Source organism: Ammodytes marinus, assembly GCF_949987685.1.
Source record: "Ammodytes marinus genome assembly, chromosome: 5".
Classification (NCBI taxonomy): Eukaryota; Metazoa; Chordata; class Actinopteri; order Uranoscopiformes; family Ammodytidae; genus Ammodytes; species Ammodytes marinus.
In genome coordinates, this window is record NC_137234.1 from 25,056,757 (window position 1) to 25,077,827 (window position 21,071).

The 21,071-nt window shown below is 41.5% G+C and overlaps 1 protein-coding gene across 1 annotated transcript in view; it reads right to left on the reverse strand.

Moving 5' to 3' along the window:
- The window catches only part of LOC307250579 (putative polypeptide N-acetylgalactosaminyltransferase 8), a gene marked incomplete at both ends in the record, with an annotated part of 29,131 nt that extends 8,225 nt beyond the window's left edge, over window positions 1–20,906 (reverse strand). Inside the window, 9 exons of the mRNA XM_080027696.1 lie at window positions 7,927–8,022; window positions 8,278–8,421; window positions 8,947–9,132; window positions 9,232–9,346; window positions 11,058–11,255; window positions 16,529–16,712; window positions 16,904–17,070; window positions 18,835–19,084; window positions 20,879–20,906. Of these exons, the coding sequence (XP_079883822.1) occupies window positions 7,927–8,022; window positions 8,278–8,421; window positions 8,947–9,132; window positions 9,232–9,346; window positions 11,058–11,255; window positions 16,529–16,712; window positions 16,904–17,070; window positions 18,835–19,084; window positions 20,879–20,906 (1,368 nt within the window). The remainder of the gene's footprint in view (window positions 1–7,926; window positions 8,023–8,277; window positions 8,422–8,946; window positions 9,133–9,231; window positions 9,347–11,057; window positions 11,256–16,528; window positions 16,713–16,903; window positions 17,071–18,834; window positions 19,085–20,878) is intronic.
- Window positions 20,907–21,071: the final 165 nt, after the last annotated feature.

Consider the following 21,071-nt stretch of genomic DNA (forward strand, 5'->3'; position numbering starts at 1 on the left):
GGCGGCTCTGGAAAGCGCCGACTGTTTCGTGTAGCGCATCCACTGACGATTGGAGGGGTTTGATAAGCTTCGTCATGTCTCGTTTAATACTCTCCTGATGTTTGGATAGCTCCGACATTAGCATGCTCATGGAAAAGTTTTCACAGGTGCTGGTATCACTCCCGTCGTCATCATCATCATCATCATCATGAACAGCTGCAGCTTTCGCTGCTAGTGTGCCAGCTCTGGTTGTTTTTTGTGATGTTATTGAAATCTTCGTTTGTTTTAAGTTACTCATATTGTCCTCCATGAGTGTTGTTAGTTTAACAATATCAGCGTTCTGTCAGGTTTAGAGAGTTTAACGAGTAGTAGGAGAGTTTTGGAGAGAAATATGGGGAGCTCCTCTGTCTCGTGCCTGCTTCCTCTACATCGCCAAACCGGAAGTCCGCCAAACCGGAAGGCTCAGTCATCTTCAACGGAAGTTCAGCAGAGATGAGAAATACAAGAAGGACTACACAACATACATGAAAGAAATCATTGAGAGAGGTGATGTGGAAGAAGTGCATGATGATGGAACCCAAGGTGAACGATGGTATATCCCCCCATCATGGTATCTATCACCCCAAGAAACCTGGAAAACTGTGGGTCATCTTCGACTGCTCTGCAAAGTACAGCGGCACCAGCCTCAACAAACATCTTCTTCCTGGCCCAGACATGATAAATAACCTCACAGGCGTCCTCATACGGTTCAGGCAGCATCCCATTGCGCTCATGTGTGACATAGAGAAAATGTTTCACCAGTTTCACGTCCAAGAGAACGACCGCAACTACCTGCGCTTCTTGTGGTGGAAAGACGGAGATACCAGCACACAACCTCGAGAGTATCGCATGAAGGTGCACCTTTTTGGTGCAGTATCGTCTCCTGGCTGTGCGAACTACGGGCTGAAACACTTAGCCAAGGAAAACAGTCACTCTCATCCCGTAGGATCCAAATTTGTCACAAGAGATTTTTACGTGGATGACGGAGTCACAAGCACGGATACTGTGGAAAGGGCCATTCAGCTGGCACAAGAGACAAGAGGCAAGAGAGATATGCACTAAAGGTGGTCTTTGTCTCCACAAATTTGTGTCAAACAACCATGCTGTCCTACAGAGCATACCGTTATCAGAGTGTGCCATGGAAGCATAGACGAAGGACCTGACCTTTGATGACATGCCACCAGAGCGGGCATTAGGGATCCAATGGAGCATTGAAGGAGATAGCTTCAGGTTCGAAAACACCCTGAATGACCAACCAGTGACACGTCGAGGCATATTGTCTACTGTTGCCTCCATTTATGATCCTCTTGGTTTCCTCGCACCATATGTCCTCACAGGGAAGAGGATCCTGCAGGAGATGTGCCGTCAAGGAACTGGCTGGGATGACCCCCTGCCAGATGTGCTGAAGCCAAGGTGGGAGAGCTGGCGACACGATTTTGCCAACCTACAAAAGATCAACATCGCTCGATGTTACATACCTGCAAGTTTCGGAGAGGTCGTAGAGACACAGTTGCATCACTTTTCCGACGCAAGCACCAGTGGTGGTCAATGCTTCTATCTGAGAGTCAGGAACGAACAAGGAGAGATTCACTGTTCTCTGGTGATAGGAAAGGCTCGAGTTTCTCCCACAAAGCTGATTACAATACCACGATTAGAGTTAACTGCAGCAGTGATCTCAGTCACCGTCAGCAACATGCTCAGGGAGGAGCTAGGCTATACGGATGGAAAGGAGTACTTTTGGACAGACTCAAAGGTGGTGTTAGGCTACATAAATAATGAGGCCCGTCACTTTCACACCTTTGTAGCCAACCGGGTTCAGAAGATCCGCCAAAGCACAAACTCTCAGCAGTGGCTTTACGTCCCCACAGATGAGAATCCAGCCGATGGAAAAACTGTAAATGAGCTGCTGACATCTGACTGGTTTGCTGGACCTTCATTTCTCTGGGAAAATGAATTACCTCAACAAACGGATATTGTCCTAGACCTACCCATAGGAGATCCAGAAGTCAAAAAGGCACAGACGCTGCAAACACACACCACTGAATCAATCAGACTTGCCGACCGTCAGTCCAAGTTCTCATCATGGTCTTGCGCTACCAAAGCTGTATCGACTTCTGCGAAGGGCAAAGAGAGTCAAATCACACGCTCCTGCTACAGTGAGTGAACAGGAAAGTGCTGAACGAGTCATCATAAAGAACCTTCAAAGTCAAGCATATGGAAAGGAAATCAAGTTGTTGAACAAAGGAAGTCAACTACTCCGTGGCAACAAACTGCACCAACTTGATGTCTTTGTTGACGCTGATGGTATCCTCAAGGTGGGAGGAAGACTCCGACACTCATCCCTTGCTGAGTCTTTTAAGCACCCAATTGTCATTCCTAAGGAGCATCATGTGACAAAGTTGATAATAGCTCATAATCATGAGAAGACAAAGCATCAGGGCAAAGGCTTCACCACGAACATGATCAGATCCAGTGGCTACTGGATTCCTGGAATGAGCAGAGCAGTATCATCTTACATACGCCAGTGTGTGACTGTAGAGCGCTTAGAGCCGTCCCCACCCTTCACGTATTGCGGTATGGACTAGGGATGCACCGATATGAAAATTCTTGGCCGAAACCGAATAAAATTAAACAGTTGGCCGAAACCGAATACCGAAAGAGGTTTTTGCAGTTTTGTTTATTATTTAGTCAATTATTTCAACATTGCATACATGAACTCCCAAATGTTCTCCTCAAACATAGCATACAACTAAAAAGCAACCCTAAATAAATAAACCGTAAAACCTTCAAATCTAAGAGTAAAATTAATATTTTACTAGGAATTAATTTGTGAACCACTCACTGATTTTTACATTGACTTATATGAGGATGAATCTACAAAAAGATCGACTTATTGCCTTTCTTAATTTTTTGCAGTGCAGTGCAGGTTGAGTTGCTCTAAAAAAAACTGCACCACAGCTCCCACCGTAATGTTCAGACTTCAGAATTTGCATCAAAGCCCTGATCATAACAATGAGAGGCTTTAAACGATGTCCATGCTTAGGAGGTGATTGTCACTTTTTCGTCTGTAGACTGAAACTAACGGGGGGAGGCGGCTCGCTGGACATATAGTCGCGCTGTCAGTTTGCCGACATGGCTCTGTGTATTCAGGCTCGAGAAATGCAATCAGACCGTAGGAGCCTTTTCCCCCAACAGCGCTAACGGACAGGATATTTCTGGTTATCATTTTAGCTGTCAAACTAAAGTTTTTTTTGCGTGGCGGTCCTCACCGGCGAGGTGTCACTGTGAATGACACCGTTACCAACTGTCACTGTCAAAGAGTTTCACCGGGTGAATCGCTGCTTCGCTCGCGCAAGGCTTTTGTGTTTCTATGGTGATTAAACATCAGTCTTGGACGAGCGTTTTAACTTTATGCTGCATAAAGCATTGCACTGTCTGCGCCGTGTTTCATCCAGTTTGAAAAAATGCTCCCACACTGGACTTTGACATTTTCATGCATGCACCAAACTGCTCCTGCTGCGCGCTCACAAAGAGACGTGGACTCGCATACACAGTTACGTCTCTCTTTACTGCCATTTCCTGGTTTACAAGCGCGCAGCTCTTTTAAAAACATATTTCCTTAGTGTCATTTAGTTCGCCAATTTTCGGTAATGTTGTTATGTAATGTAATTAATGTTGTTAATGTTTTTAACTGTTTCGGGCCGAAACCGAAAATGACTTATTTTGCCATTTTCGTCCGAACTTGTTCGGTGGCCGAATATTCCGTGCGTCCCTAGTATGGACTGCTTCGGCCCCTTTGTCTCTACGGAAGGCAGGAAACATCATAAACGATACGGGCTACTCTTCACCTGTTTCTGCTCACGGGCCATCCACATTGAGATGTTAGAGGATATGTCCACTGATGCTTTCATAAACGGTCTGAGATGCTTTATTGCTATTAGAGGTGCAGTCCGTCAAATCCAGTGTGACCAAGGCACCAACTTTGTTGGTGCGAAGAACAAATTCAAGGCAGCTTTAAAGGAGCTCGACACACAGAGACTAAGTACGTTTCTGTCACAAAAGCAGTGTGACTTCGTCATGAATGCGCCCCACTCCAGCCATGCAGGTGGTGTATGGGAGCGCCAGATCAAGACTGTAAGGAGTGTCCTGAATGCCACTCTTTCACTCTCTAAGGAGAGACTTAATGATCCTTCACTACGACTCTACTCTACGAAGCCATGGCCATAGTCAACAGTCGACCTCTCACTGTTGATAACTTACACAGCCCTGACAGTTTGGAACCGCTAACCCCTAATCATCTGGTCCAGATGAAATCCAGCACAGCACTGCCTCCACCCGGCACCTTCCCCAGAGAAGACTTGTATGGAGTAAAAAGATGGCGCCACGTACAGCATCTGGCTGAACAGTTCTGGAGTCGCTGGAAACGGGAATATCTTCACGACATTACGGCAAGGCAGCGTTGGCATGCGCCAAAGAGAAATCTTCAAGTGGATGATGTTGTTATGGACATTGATGAACTATCGCCCAGAGGTGAATGGAAAGTTGCGAGGATCGTGGAGACTGTCAGTGGTAAGGATGGACTCGTACGGAGAGTGAAGATCTCAGTTGGAGATAAGAGACTGAATAAGAAAGGAGAGCGCCTTGGGAAATTGTCCATGCTGGAACGGCCTGTGCAGAAGCTAGTCCTGTTGTTAGAAGCTTCTTAAGCTCATTACTGTGAAAGGACAGTTTCATTCTTTGTGTGAAAATTATTAATGGTGTACATTATTTAATGAGACATTCATAATTTTAGTGGGAGTGTAACTGACCCAAATCGTGTTTTTGCTTTAAACAAGAGAAAGCCCTGTTAAACAATGTATTTGCGCTTGGTATAAGCTTTTATTGTCTCACTTCCTGTTTTATTAGCACAAGGCTTTTATTTTGAAGCGTGCGTTTTTGCATTTCCTGTTATCCTGCAGAGTTTTGACTGCAATAATGAGTTGAACGGAGATTCTGTGAAAACGGCAATGTAACTGCAGATATGCCGACGGTTAAAGATATTTTAGCACCCTCCGAAGAGGCACAAGGTTAGTAATATTGTCATACTGTTATAGCAATATGTGGCTAATGTTTAATTTCGTGTGTGATAACTTTATTAGCACTTGTTATAAGTTTAATTGATGCTAGCTTAATGTGATGAAAGGACCGTGAAAACCGAATGTAAAGTAAGCTAATGATTTATTGTTTTTGTGTTTTGCAACCAGCTCTTACGTTGGATTTGGGGATTTTTCAATAAATCTTAAAACCTTCAGTCAAGTGTGAAACCATCTTTCGGGGGAATGCTCAGGGCTGCCTTTACCTGCCACTAGGCCCTGGGGCTGAGAGGTTTCGTAGGCCCCCCCGGGCGGCGGTCTTACAATACCGATGCGTTAAAGCCATGTTTGTCTACACCACAATATCTCTATTGATGAAATACCAAATCAGTTAAGGTAACATGTAAATAACCCCCTCCTGGTCTAATGACTTTTAATAACCAAACACACAAGTTATTGAGGAGACAGCGGTGGGGTCCCAGGACCTTTTAGGTGGGTCCGGGGGCATGTCCCCCCGGAAGAAAAATTTTAACCTTTTTAAAGTAAAATGCATCAATCTGGTGCACTTTGAGAAGAAAACTAAGGCTAAATCAACTGTGTCCTATGTGAGCTATTTTCTGGAATAATTTGGAGACACAGAAATACCAAAAAGCAGAAACAAAAATATAAAGGTTTAAAAAATCCAGTCATTCAGCATTCCAATTTTTTTTTTAAATAATCCCTTATCCCAAAGCTACTTCTCTCTTTGAATTCTTCATTTTGCTTTTAATGGCTCAACTCAATATAGGCCCTTGATCTGTGTTGCCCAGAACAATGTTATTTAAACAAAAATGTACTGGTGAATGATAGGCCCCTTGATCTTCATAGGCCAAAAAATAATGTGATTTTTTTTTTCCTTTTTCTTTACTGGTTCATGATAGGCCCCTGTTCTCCGTACGCCCGCCCCCCCTACGAAGATTAGGGGCCTATCATGAGCCAGTCAATAATTTATTGTTTTAAATGACAATATTCGGGGCCTTCTTAGATCAGGGGCCTATATTGAGACAGTAAAAGAGGCCCCTAATCTTCGTAGGCCCTGGGGCTTCAGCCCAGGTAAGCCCGTGCATAAAGGCGGCCCTGGGAATGCTACACTCTTCTAAACATAAAGTTGGTTGGATTTATCAATACTCGGCATCAAGATGTACTTTATTTACTTTACTTCAAGGCTTATATTCTAATTGTAGAAAAAAATCGGACAATTCCTGTGGACACATTAGCTGCATGGTGTGGAATAATTAATTGGAGATAATAGTTTCTGTTATGGGTTATACTGATTGACATACTCGTGTCTGCTGGCCTGCAGAGGGCCATGCTCCTGTCTGAAGCTCAGGTATGCTATCTGGAGCACAAAGGCGCTCAAAAGTAAACCTGGATACCGAGTCAGGTATGTTATGTCTGGTCTGGTGTGGTGTTTAGCGTCTCCACCAGAGCCCAGAAGGGATCCACCTCCCTGCAGCACATGCTCTGCTCAGCTGAGCTCATTGGCTTTCCCACACAGGCACCTATCAAATAAAAGGTGTATGAGGTAAATGTCGTAATTTCTGTTGTTAGCTCGCCCGCTCGCTCTCTCTGTCTCTCGCTCCAGTAGCGATGCAAGAGGTAGTGTGGAGTTACACATCATGCAGCTTCATAACCTAATACTAGTAACGTTATTGACTGTTAAGTGTTGAAATATGGCCAGCATTTTCTGTCATAAGCTAACATTAACTCTAGCTAATGCCAGTCACTCACCAGACCAATTCTCCACTGATTTTCTTCTCACCAAAACTCAATCTCCCTCCTATTACCATCGTTTCGCACCAAGTAGTCTATGGATTAGAATGTTCATCGACCAAATGCCACTTCTAGTGTAGATTTATAAAAACAAATATTTAAATGGTATACTACAATGTTTTTCCTGTATGATCCTTCACTGCAGTATCTAACTTCCAATACGCACTTTAAATGCGGCCAGCTTGTTGTTGCGGAACAGGGGGGCATTTGACGTTCCATAGCCTACGTTCTAAACATGCGACCATGTTAGCAGTTGAAGGACGTGTGTTTAACATTAACTACGGCGGCCTGATGTCCCGTAAAAATCACCAAATAAAAGGAACGGCTTATAATCTAGCTGGTCATAAGGTCCGCTGCTCAATCCAAACCCCCACGCTTCATTTTGCAGAGTGTATGAGTCTATTTCTGCCCAGGGGAAGTTGTACAATGGGAAAGCTAGGCTAAGCTAGGCTAAGCTAGGCTGCGACCGGATCACCACCGCTATTATTATCCTAAGTCTGAGCGTATATCCACACTTTATTTCTGTCTACAGTAACGTGACTTCACACACTGTATGTGTGTGTCTGATTGGCAGATCGCTGCCCTTACAAAGAGACTCGCTCACAGCCAACCTGTCACACAAACACACACACACACAGACACAGAGGTGAAGCAGTGAGCGGAGTGATTTTGTCAGTTTGGTTAACAGTCCCAGAGATGTTGGACTCAGCGCGTCGCGAGATCAACCGGCACATCGTGGGGACAGTAAAATACGGCCCTCTTACTGCAAGCTCCAGCACTTCTGCTCTCAATTCACCGGCCAGTGTTGTTGTTGTAAAGCAGCTGACTGGCGCGGCGCACCTGAAGCTGTTTACAAGCACCTCTTTCATTCCGGAACGCTGTGTAAAAGGGGCTACTGATGCGCCAGCAGGCCGGCGTTGCTTGGTTCTGTGTAAATAACACAGAAGCAGGCAAAGCCAGCATATTGGAGTGATGTTGTTCCGTCAATATGCCGCAATCTCTGTGTAAAAGGGGCTATAGATACCTGTGGTGGCTGGAAGTGGCATTCATACAGGATGGGGATGTTTCCTGGAACCGCTCCCTGGTCTACACAGTAGCTCCGGAGAAGGTTGTTCTGCAGCTGTACAAGTGAGTGTTAACAGTTTTTTTTTTTTACTTCCTGTTTGACAACTATGCAAACATGCAATGATTGTGTCTCATATATTAAATATCTATTCAGGGCTTTGCCACAGGAAGGTGTATGACTTCAAGTTAATTTAGTCTTTGAACAGCTGATTTCAAATCTTTGAATTCACTCTGTAAATATTCCAGGCTCACCTAAACAAATCTAAATAAAAATAAATCAGCAAATGTATGACCAAGAATGCCCCCTTACCGTGCCATACCCCAAGAGGTTGTCCCATGATGATGTTTCCAGACTTGGATAAACGTTGTCAATGTACCACTTGAAAGGTTTGCATTTCAGCTTTTCTCTGATTTTCTTCCTTTCTGACACGTCTCCAATATCGATTCCATGATTCTGTGTGTCACATGCCATGTCAGTAGGTGCGTGAACAATGCACAATTTAGGTAAAATCTACATACATATAAACAGTAAATAAAACATTAGACTAAGAATAAAAGTAAAATATAAAGAGGTGCAGTAATGGTGGAAAAAAGAAAAGAAAAGGAATGCTGCAATGTGTCTTTTTACTTCTTTCAATAGGGCCTTTTCACAGCATTGTGACTTGTCAGAGCATGAAAGATTTTACTGATAACAGTGGCTCCTTTCAATTCAAGTGTCACAGTCACAGTGTGTCAGGGAGCTAGCATGAACAAATCCCCTAAAAATATATTGAACTCAGACATTATTCATTCAATTATTTGCACCTTTGCTTATCCTACAGTGACATGACAAAATGTGAAAAAGGATTGTAACCTCTGCGAATAGTCTCGAAGGTAGAGTATTATTTATTGAACTGGCTTCTCTAAAGAAAAAAATTAAGAAAAATAAAGCACCTCACTGAAAAAAATATTCAGGAACATACAAAATCCTTGTGCCAACCTTAAGAGGAAGGTTCCAGGCTAGGAACACATTCTTCTTGTAATCATCCAGCCAGACATCTGCAACTCTCAAGGCATTTCTCCTCATGGCAGCATCAATATCAAGTGCATACGGTTTATGTGCTCTCTCAATGTGAGCTATCCTGGAGCAAGGCACAACCTCCACGCTTCCTCCACACAGCCACACCTAAGCACAGATCAGATGGTCATCCCTCCAAACTTTGATGACTTAAACTCTGCACACATTGAATTCATATTACTACATTAGCTTCAGTCAGCTACTCACACGAATCCCAAGTTCAACATTTTCTCCCCCATAAACTGTCATTCCGCCATCGAGTCCACCAATTTCCCCCAGGAAGCCTCTGTCTGCTGCAAAGATTCCCATGATAGAGGGACTCCTGTCCAAAGCAAACACAACAGTCAAACCAGCAATATGGCTAAATATTTGCAGCTTAAAAATGTGCTACGACACAAAGAAGTCTTACAGTAGAAATTACCAAATATATGGTTAACAGTACAAACACATATGTATTTGTGTAAACTTTAAACTGATAAACTGTTTTGTTTTTGGTAAATTATTTCCCATTCTTGCTCGAAAATACAATTTTAGTTGCTCAACATTACGGGGTCTCCATAGTGATATTTTGTGCTTCATTATGCACCAGATTTTTTTCAGTGGGAGTCAGTGATTAATCAATCAATCAAACAACTTTATTTATACCAGAGGGCAATTCAGTTCAGCAGTCCTACACACACTAAGCAACACATAACAGACAATATACAGCGAATAATAAACAGGACACAGGATATGTCAGAGAGACACAATGGCTGGGCATGAGTAGGCCTGCACAGTTAAAAGAATAAAAAACATCAGATCCAAGTGAATAAATAAATAAATAAGTAAGGTACCTAACAACGACACTGATACCCAAGTGGTACAGCAACAAGAATCATGTCCAGAAACTGCTGTCCAGGTTTAACAGCCTGACAGAATAAAAGACTGAGAATAGCGCTTCGTTTTCCTGCTTGGTGCTGCAAAGCGCCGGCCTGAAGGCATTAATCTGAATTCTGGGAAGAGGATGTGGTCCTTTTGGTTTACTATTGTTTTAGCTTTTTGGACCACGCGCCTCTCCCAAAGGGAGAATAAGTCGTTTTGTCGAACTCCGATTATTTTGGAGCACACCTTTACAATGCTGTTCAGGCCATTCCTGTCCTTAACACAGAGGCCATCGAACCAGCAAATGAAAGAGTGATGTACTGCAGACAGGCCAGTCTATTACCCACACTCTGTTCCTACGAAATCAAGCTGTATTAAGACGTGCAGAATGTGGCTTGGTAGGTTCTTTCTTAAATAATAAGGGACGTCCCTGAAATAGACTTTGTTTGTATGGCACCATGTTGCTCCAAAACCTGTATGTACTTTTCAGCATTAATGACGCCTTCACAGATGTGCAAGTTACTCATGCCATGGGCACTAGCCCACCCCCATACCATCACACACGCTGGATTTTCAACTTTATATTGATAACAATCTGGATGGTCCTTTTTCTCTGGAGCCCGGAGGACACAACGTCCATGATTTACTAAAACAGTTTGAAATGTACTAGTCAGACTAAAGAAGACTAAGCAGATATTTATGAAAAACAATGAAGATATAAGATGGCCGAAGCCCAGTGTTGACAGAGCATGCTGAATCGCCCAGATGAGAGGAAGCGTTTCCCGAAAATCTACATAGTTTTTTGTGATGTGATTCGTGTCAGGTTGCTCCATAGCAGTTTTTAACAAGAAATTAAGACCAGAAAAGTAGTATAATAGGAGATCTTTAACAAATTATCACATTCTGCTTTATACACGCTTTACATAACGTCCCAACATTTTCGGAATTGGGGTTGTATTTTCCACCGAACTTACTGGAAATAAATGTGTAAATAATACATCTTCATAGCATCTACAATAGATGCAATGCTCTTTTGTGTCTAGAGTCCATTCGTAAGTGACCAACCATTCTCTGAGAAAAACCTTTAAATTCCTGAACTTATTTAGGTGATAGTTCAATAATCTCAGTCACAATAATGTGTGGCTAAATACAATACTGCTTGTTCCACATACTTCCCGGGCTGAGATTCATCCTCCATCTTCAACCACTCTGGGCCAAAGGACTCGTACATGCACCACAAAGCCCAGTCAAATCCATGAGCAGATGGGATATATCTTTCCACATGTAGGTCATCAAAATGGACCTTATCAAACACAGGGGACACCACCACTGTCCTGTCGCCTTTGATCCTGGCCAGCAAAGGTTCTGCCCTGGAGAGGACACCCAAATGAAACAGTACATTAAAGGTCACATATTACGCTTATGTTCATTAGGCCAGGCAAAGTAAGGCATTTTGGGGCCAAAAATAGAATAAATTGTAAAATAATTTTTTTCAGCTCAGGTAATTTCTATGAGGTGTCCAGAACAACATACTAAAAGTCCTAAGAAATCCTAGTTGAGGAAATATGTTTAATTCTCATCAATCTGAGATGACTCCCATGCCTGGCAAAAATTCTAGAATCACTTATTAATAATCAGTTAAAAACATTTCTAACTAGTGCTTCCATTTTGAGCCCATTCCAATCTGGTTTTAGGGCAGGCCACAGTACTGTCTCTGCTGTGACTTTGGTTGTAGACAACATTGTTACAGCATTAGACAAGAAAAAGCACTGTGCAGCACTTTTTATTGATCTTTCAAAGGCCTTTGATACTGTTGACCACCATTTGCTTTTACAGAGGCTGCATGACATTGGCTTTGATCATTCTGCATGTAGCTGGTTTAGGGATTATCTCTCTGATAGACAGCAGTCAGTTAAACTCGGGAGATACCAATCTGAGTTTTTAACTGTTACAAATGGTGTCCCACAAGGCTCAATTTTAGGTCCAGTTCTTTTCACAATTTATATAAATAACATTGTTTCATCGCTAAAAAACTGTCATGCCCATCTATACGCTGACGACACAGTACTGTATTGCATTTCCGATTCGGTGCACCAATCTATTCAGAACCTACAAAGCTCTTTTAACACCCTGCAGGACTGTCTAGTGGACCTCAGGCTGGTTCTAAATACAGACAAAACCAAATATATGTGTTTCTCCAGAGCAAGAACTACAAATTTGAATGATTTTAATATTTTTACAAATAATGGATTTTTAATTGAAAGAGTCACAGAGTACAAATATCTTGGCATCTGGTTAGATGATAAACTCACTTTTAATTTTCATATAAAAAATCTTGTTCGTCGACTACGACAAAAAATTGGCTATTTTTATAGGAACAAAACCACCTTCCCTTTATTTAGTAGGAAAAGGATTATTGAAGCAGTTTTCATGTCTGTCCTTGATTACGGTGATGTGGTTTACCGGCATGCATCACATTCATGTCTTAAACTCCTGGACTCTGTTTTTCACTCTGCTTTAAGGTTCATCACAGGAGATGCTTATGACACACACCATTGTCTTTTATATGAAAAGGTTGGGTGGTCCTCCCTTAAAGAGAGACGTGACGCACATTGGCATATTTTAATTTACAAAGCCTTGACCGGGAAGCTTCCTCGTTACTTAACTGAATTGCTGCAAATCTCAGATGGGCTTTATCAGACCCGCTCCACTGACATGCTTATGCTTTATGTCCCACAAGCCCGGTCTGAGCTAGGAAAGACAGCTTTTAGCTTCAGTGCCCCTGACTCCTGGAACAACTTACAGCAACAAATTAAACTAAATAACTTCATATCCTTTAACCAATTTAAACAAACTATTTTAAATCTGCCAAACTCTACCTGTAACTGTTTTAATTAGGCTATATTGTACTCTCACCCATTTAATTTTAATTGCTACCACTTAATTTCACCACTGTGTAAATGTTTCAATTGTTTTTCTCTTCACCTGTTGTTGTGTATTTGATGTATTTGCGTTGAATATTGTTAATGTATTGTTGTTTTTCCTTTGAATTTGTTTGAACTCGACGTCATTGAAAATGAGGGTCACCCCTCAATTGGTCTCTCGAGGATAAATAAAAGTTAAATGAAAAAATGAAATGAAAATGTGTGCCAATAAGGCGAGACACCAATACATCCAAATAGGGCAATTTTTTTCCTTTAGTCCTATCAAAATGAAACTTTACACAATGAAAGTATCCATGATAATTAACATTTTTTGTATTACAAGTTTCTTTGAAAATTAATTTTAATATGCAAATGAGCTATACACTAATCGTACACGCCCAAAATAAACCCAAATAGGCTTAATTTTTTACTTTACTCCTACCACAATAAAACTTTACATAGTAAAAGTATACTTGAAAAGTAACTTTTTTTGTATTACAAGTTTCTTTTTAAATGAATTTGAATATGCACATAAGCTCCACACTTATTTAATATCCAATCATCGTACTGCCAGTGGGTGATGGCGATGCTGCTTTTAGACTGGCCTCTAACCTGAAAAACTGCCTGGCTTACCTGCCAGGGGTATAACAGGTGCCTCTCATTAATTAGACGTGTCTCTTCAAATGCCATTGCACGCAATTTGATAGCACTACAACCAATCAGAGCAATGAACAATGTGACTTATTAAGCCCCGTTCGTTTAGCGAACAGCGGGTTAACTGTTAAATTTTACTTTTGCCGTGGTCGGTCTGCAAAACAGAACATTCCTCTTACTTGCTAATGCTTTTACTATGTAAAGTTTTTTTGTGGTAGGAGTAAAGGAAAAAGTAAGTCTATTTGGGTTTATTTTGGGCATGTACGATTAGTGTATAGCTCATTTGCATATTACAATTCATTTTCAAAGAAACTTGTAATACAAAAAAAAATTATTATCATGGATACTTTCATTGTGTAAAGTTTCATTTTGATAGGACTAGATGAACACCCTGGGAGAGCTTCACTAACATTACTTCCAATGATTGATCTTGATCCCAGTGATTAATCCTGCATATACTCAACATTGAGGTTTGTGGCAACTCAAGCTCTGCAGTATGATGTGACCCCTGTTCTGACGTTCGACCAACCCCTTCTGGAAAGCCTTGACCATTATAAGTTAACTTCTAATACAAATGTTTTACTTTTCATGTAGACTTTCACTTTGTAAAGTTTTAATGTGGTAGGAGTAAAGGTAGAAATTAAGCCTATGCGGATATATTTTGGGTAGCCTATATTTGATTAGTGTATAGCTCATTTGCATATACAAATTAATTTTCAAAGAAACTTGTAAGACAAAAAATGGTGTTTCACAAACCATGCAAAGCACGATGCAGATGTTCTCATTGTCCAAACTGCCATTGCCTCTGCCAGAACAAAAGACACAGTATCAGAAGGTGATGACACAGACTTGTTAGTACTCTTGTTGCATCATGCTGATTTGAATGCACACAGCTTGGCAAGTCTGACCTGTATGGGTTCAGTTTGGTGAGCCTAAACTGACCTGGCTGGTTTTATTTGTGTTTTATCTAGTGCCGCCCAATTTCTTCCCTAAAGATCTCTCATTACATTGGTCCATTTCATCACTCAATTTGGCCCACCTGATCACATACTTTCAAGCAGCACTGTATGGTGCATAAAGTAGACAAAGGAGTTACTTGGTCCCACGGTGTGTGAGAATCTCCTCTTTATCCATGCCATTTCAGGCTGTGATTCTACATCTCGTCTATTTGGCATAGGAAAGGGAATGGCACTGAAAAAAGTAAAAAATGACACTAGCTAGGGGAGGGGTAATCTAATTCATGAGAGGCACCTGTTATACCCCTGGCAGGTAAGCCAGGCAGTTTTTCAGGTTAGAGGCCAGTCTAAAAGCAGCATCGCAATCACCCATTGGCAGTACGATGATTGGATATTAAATAACTGTGGAGCTCATGTGCATATTCAAATTCATTTAAAAAGAAACTTGTAATACAATAAAAAAGTTACTTTTCAAGTATACTTTTACTATGTAAAGTTTTATTGTGGTAGGAGTAAAGGAAAAAATTAAGCCTATTTGGGTTTATTTTGGGCGTGTATGATTAGTGTATAGTTCATTTGCATATTAAAATTCATTTTCAAAGAAACTTGTAATACAACACATTTTAATTATCATGGATACTTTCATTGTGTAAAGTTTCATTTTGATAGGACTAAAGGAAAAAAATTGCCCTATTTGGATGTATTGGTGTCTCGCCTTATTGGCACCCATCTCGGATTGATGAGAATTAAACATATTTCCTCAACTAGGATTTCTTAGGACTTTTAGTATGTTGTTCTGGACACCTCATAGAAATTATCTGAGCTGAAAAAAATTATTTTACAATTTATTCTATGAAAAACACTATTTTGCCTGGACTACATGTTCAAAATTGTAATTTGGGTTTCTACTATAAATGGTGTAGTGTCCAAAAAGAACTTTATATTTCTCAGTGTGCAATTTCTGAATCTCGTCTTTCCCCCCCTCTGTCTGAAACACTCTGTTTCTAGAGTCTATTCAAGCCATGCCTTCCAAAAAGCCCAGCCTGCTCGGATTGGCCCTGAATCTAAGACCCTGTTTCCACCTGGGATTAACATCTGACTTTTTGAATCTGGTTACAAGTGGCCAGCTCTCAGTCCGTGTGTTCCCACTTGTATTTTCAAATGTGACTTCTTTGTCTACTTGTGATCCGATTCCATTTACCCGCGCTGTATTTAAATCAACATGTAGCCTACATGATTTCCGTTTGCATTGCTGTTTTTAACCAACCGGTGGGGTTCAAACAAGTAAACATACAGGGCTGTACAGTGCCACAGTGTTAATCGCATTTGCTATTAAAATGCATTACATGCGAAGATAATTACCAGTCTAGGTTGATGAGATAGGCTACTGTCTCATTTAGACAAGGAGGAGCGATGCACAACACTGCTTAGAGGGCTCTACATTAACACTCGCCAAATGCGGGAAATATCATAGATAGTATGAAGGTAAAAACTCTTTGGCGAGTAAGTTATTACGCTTCTTTGACTGGTGAAATATGTGTGTTTGCCGGGCGGCTTTTCTAACGTCTGCTACACTCTTGTCACCAACACCAGTAGCCTACACGGCTTTCTGTATGCAGTTAAGATACTTGCTTGCGAACAGAATATTTCCTGTGCGCCTTCAAATTAAAAGCATGTTACTAGCCAAACGCGAGTTGACTTTTATTCTTAAGCAGATAAGAACAGGAAGTAGTTGCCTTGCAGCTCTCCAGTCAATAGCAGCGATTTCCGTGTTTTCAGATGTACGCAGTGAAATGAAAACAGAGCTTGTCATTTGCAATACTGGTGGCTTGAAAAATCTGACTGGGGTTTTTGAACACAGGCTTTCAAAAAGGTGGACATTGTTTTTTCTCATACCTTGCAAGTCTTTTGTCACAACGGGGTCCCACATTAATGTTGAAGAACCATGAACAGGTGTTTTGCATAAAAGGTGGTGACCTTTAACCTCAAGTGGCAGGGATGAAATTAATCAATTTCCGACAGTATTTGCAGAGGATTTAGGCAGTAGAGGCATTTCCCTTCACAGCAGTTACCTGGCTGTGGTTTACCTGAAACATAACCCGTACATACCATCCCTCTGTTGCTTCAATATGGGCATCCAGAATGGCTACAACATCGGCTGTGGCATGCTCCCAACCTGAGATCCGGGACTGTGACAATCCCAATTGTTGCTTATGCCGCACTTTCTTTATGAGTCCAGGCCTCTCTTTGTGAATCTGACCTATGTAGTCTTGCAACGATTTACCGAGGTCATCTGAAAATGTAGTCCATGGTTATAATGATGAATAAAGGTGCTGTAAGATAAGTAATATCATACATGCAAAAAATTCAGTGTAGCAGTAGCTGTTTGTAATGAGACTAACTAGCATTAATTATAGGCAAACACTTTTGAAATTTGATGGTTATAGCATCGCAACCTATCAGGAGCACACAGTTCAAACTCACAGTAAGTGCTGAAGTCATCCACCAGAATGATTTCCCTCAGCAGGTGCTTTGGGGTGTGGGTGATGATACTTCGTATCGCCCTTTTAATGATAGAAAGAGCCTCATTTACGTAGATCAGCACCACAGCGATGTTGGGCAGCTCCTTGGGATAATTCTTTTTCAGACATCTAAATTGTGTGAGTATTGAGGGAAAGAAAGATTTGGGTAATGTTTGAATCAAGAGAAAGATTGAAAGGATGTCATGTAGCTTCTGTTGCACTGACAGAAGACCCATGTTGTGTATTATGAGGCAACTGTTTGACAACAGTGGGGAAGAGGGAGGAGGAAGAGACTGAACATATGACTGGATCTCGATTCAGGGGTTGCAGCCTACGTAGGCTGCATTTGAAGACCGATTGCGTCATAGCGGCGCGCAAAGGCTTGTTCCATTTGCAACGATTTACAAGGCTCCTTCATATGCGGCCGAGAAATGCAGCCTTCGTTTCACGGTTTTGAAGGCTGCAACAGATGGATCCTTCGCGGCCCAACATATCCCAAGATTAATTGCGTTTTTTTCAGAGATGGCATAAAATAAAATAAAAAATAACAAAACAGCAACGTGTTGCTCCATCTTCTTAACTCTTGTCTTCCTTTCTTTTTTTCTTGTACTTTTTTTTCTTTTCGTCTGGTAGGCAACTTCTTTTTCTTTTTTCCTACGTTGACAAGGCTGTCTCCGTTGGCAGCAATCAGGGTTGCTAGGCAGCACAGGAGCGGCGAGTCGTCACGCAAGGTAACGGCTTGTTACGCAAACTGAAAATGCTCGTAAACGGAGACCTGCGGAGAGCGTCTAGTTTAACAACGCTCGGTCGGCCCTGGAATCGGCCTTCATAGGCTATAGCCTTCATAGACCGCGTAGACCGCGCCCTTCCAAGGACCCGTTCTCTGGATTGAGATCCAGCTTATGTGTGAATGAGTACATTGAAGTATGAAAGTTCACAAAGCAATAGAGGTTGGATCTGATTTGTCCTGTTCTGTTTGATATGTTGGTAATTCTGTGTCTTATTCTGGATATACAGTACTGTGCAAACGTTTTAGGCAAGTGTGAAAAATGCTGTAAACTAAGAATGCTTTCAAAAATGGAAGTTTTAATAGTTTTTTTTCATAAATTAACAAAAATGTGCCTTCAGCTCAGACCTGGCAGAAAACAGTCCATCTACTGTTTTCAGCATTGAGGACATCATTAATACTGACTGAATCTTCAACTCCATTTGCAGAAACCTGCAAGGAACCTCCACCATGCTTGTTGCCTGCAGACACCCATTAGTGTACCGCCCTCCAGCCCTCCATCGAACAACCTGCCTTCCGCTACAGTCAAATTTTGACTAATCAGTTCAGAGCACCTGCTACCATTTTTCTTAGCCCCACTTCCTCCGATTTCGAAGGGAAATAAGTTTGATGTGTTTTTCATCTGCTGCACTAAGTTTCCTTGGCCGACCACTGCGTCTACGATCCTCAACTTTGCCTGTTCCTTTGTGATTCGTCAAATAAGCGGCACATATTGAAACCCCAGTCTGCTTTGAAATCTTACTCTAGGAGAGACCTTGAGATACATTATAACTAACTTGTTCCCTCACTTAGCATTTTTTTTTAAATTGTAAAAAATAAACAATTATTATTTATATTTTTGAAAGCGGTGCATTCAGTTTTCAGCATTTTTTCACACCTGCCTAAAACTTTTGCACAGTACTGTAGGGTGCTATCACGTGACAGTTATGTTGTCTTGCCATGTTGAATGAATATATTTCTGGCTATATGTATCTTAAGCACAGTTTATTTACATATTCAAAATGTGACTAAATCTTTTCATAATCTGAAAGAGGGAGAAGACGTTCGATCTGTGCACAATAGCAAGTAACAGCAAAGCTCAGGACATAATAGAATCAAAAAGTTACCTGTTGTCCCTGGTATCTTGAAGCTTTCTGTCGAGTGGCAACTTGTTACTCAAGAAGGCATTGTATCCGTAGATCTGAAACAGGCCTTCAGCCTCCTTCTGATCCTCTTCTGACAGGTCATCGCCCCAGTTGGCAAAGAGAAAGGACTTTGGGTATAGCTTTGGCACCACACTCTTCTCTTTTTTTTGGTCCACATTTAGAAAAGGTTCATTGGTGGAGCTCTTTTGACCAGATGTTTCTATCAGCTTTGCTTTGGTGGATGGTGTTCAAAAGAGGACAAACAAGGAAATGATAAACATTGTCATTCCTTTTTCCCTCAGCACAATAACTGTTTGGCAATTTATGCTGGGCTTACACTACACGACTTTTCACGCGATTTGACAGTCGCAGACAATCTTCCAATGTCGGACTGAAATCACAGAAGTCGTGCTGGCGCACGTAATCTCAGTCGTTTGGTGTATGGTGGTCTTCTGACCCGATTTCAGCCAATCTTCTTCCCGTCTTGACGTTCCGACATTATCAAACATGTTTGATATTATCGCTAGTCTTAGGGGGTTGGCTCAAGCGAAATGACCAAGCACGACGCAGGAGGAGCGGCATTAGTCGCGACCTGTGTCCACCTGTGCAGGCACTTATTTCGGACACTTTTTCCTTGAAGCCTCGGTGGGAGAACCAGGCTGACATCCGCGCAACCTTAACACTTTACCGTCAAATACAGGGTTAGGAGTTAAAGTTACTGGGGGACGAGATCAGCAAATAAAGATGGTCAAATAACTAAAGGAAGTTCCCCGCTCGGAATATTGAATTAACCTTTTTTTTAATTAAATAATCACTATCGTGTTTGCGGAAATAATATTAATCTCAAAAGGAATCTAGTTGTAGTCCTGCAATATGAGACCCCCTGTCTTTTCAAAATCTCACTCTGTGACTGAAAACTAATGACTATTGTTTTCAGGTGTGAGTTGATTGTCTTTAGATGTAAGAGGGTTTCAGTCTTCAGTCTTTTCAAAGTCTTTTAAAAGTCCTCTCTAGTGTAAGCCCAGCATTAGCTGTTATTGAAGGCTTCCAATACCCATTTCCTCAGTTAAATCTAATGTAGTAGACAACATCTTTCCCCTAGATTTCTCTCCCTATGCATTTCAAACCTACATTCTCTAATTTCGTTTGAATGCGAAGAAAATAGTTTGAGAACTTGATCAAAGCTAATGTAAGATGGAGTCCTGTTCTGAAATTGGCTTTATGGGTTTAGATCTGTAAATAAAGATCTGTAAATTTATAATGCGAAGGCTTCTTCTGGAATTATTCATCTTTTTTTTCATTCATTGTAATTTACATGCAAAGCCAGAACTTTACAATGAACCAGTACGTTTTCTTTAGGTGACTCACCCAGCTTGTTTAGGGTCTGCTCAATCCTGTTTAGTCTCCCCTTCTCAACCTCTGTATACCTGTGTCCATCCAGAGAGGATTTGCATGTACTCCAACTTACAATCGTGTAGTTGATAAGGTATATTGAGAGCAAAAAGGCTCCGATTATTCCAGCTCTTCGCACATATGTCCTCATTGTTGTCTCACCAAGGTCTTTCTGTGCCAAAACTCCCTGGCACTTTACAACTCAATCTGTACAGTAATGAACGTCTTATCTTAGAGATAACATTTTCTACTACATGCACCTTTAGTATTATGTCACATCCCAGCTCAAGGGAAGGACAAAGAGGAAATCAGTAATGGGTGTCTGTGTGAGTGAAGAGTGTATGGTATGTGTAAAGTAGCACTAACTAAACCAAACCAAAACAAACCATACATCAAGGGAGGGAGGCCCAAGTGGCTGACTCCTGCAGCTTTTATAGCTCAGGAGAGCAGTCAGCATGGGTGTTTGCAATCAGCAATCAGCTCCTGGAAGCCTGTCAATCAGGAGGTGCCAGGAGGTGTCACAATTATTAGTAATATTTCGGTGGAGTCCGTTTAGTTATTTAATGCCTAGTTAAAATCTAGTCGTCAATTTAGCGTTGTATTTACCCAAGTGACAGACAGCAGAAAGGTTTACTATATTCAGTGTGGCACACCGACTCCATGCTTCCCTAAGGCGGAGGGTTGTGCATCTGTTTATTAACAACCATAATTGAAGAGTTGTAAAACAATAACATGTTAAAGTCCAATGGGCTTGGAAAACTAAAAACGTGTAAATACTGTGCCAGAAGCACAGTCATGGCAACGTCGTATGTAATCAAAACAATGTG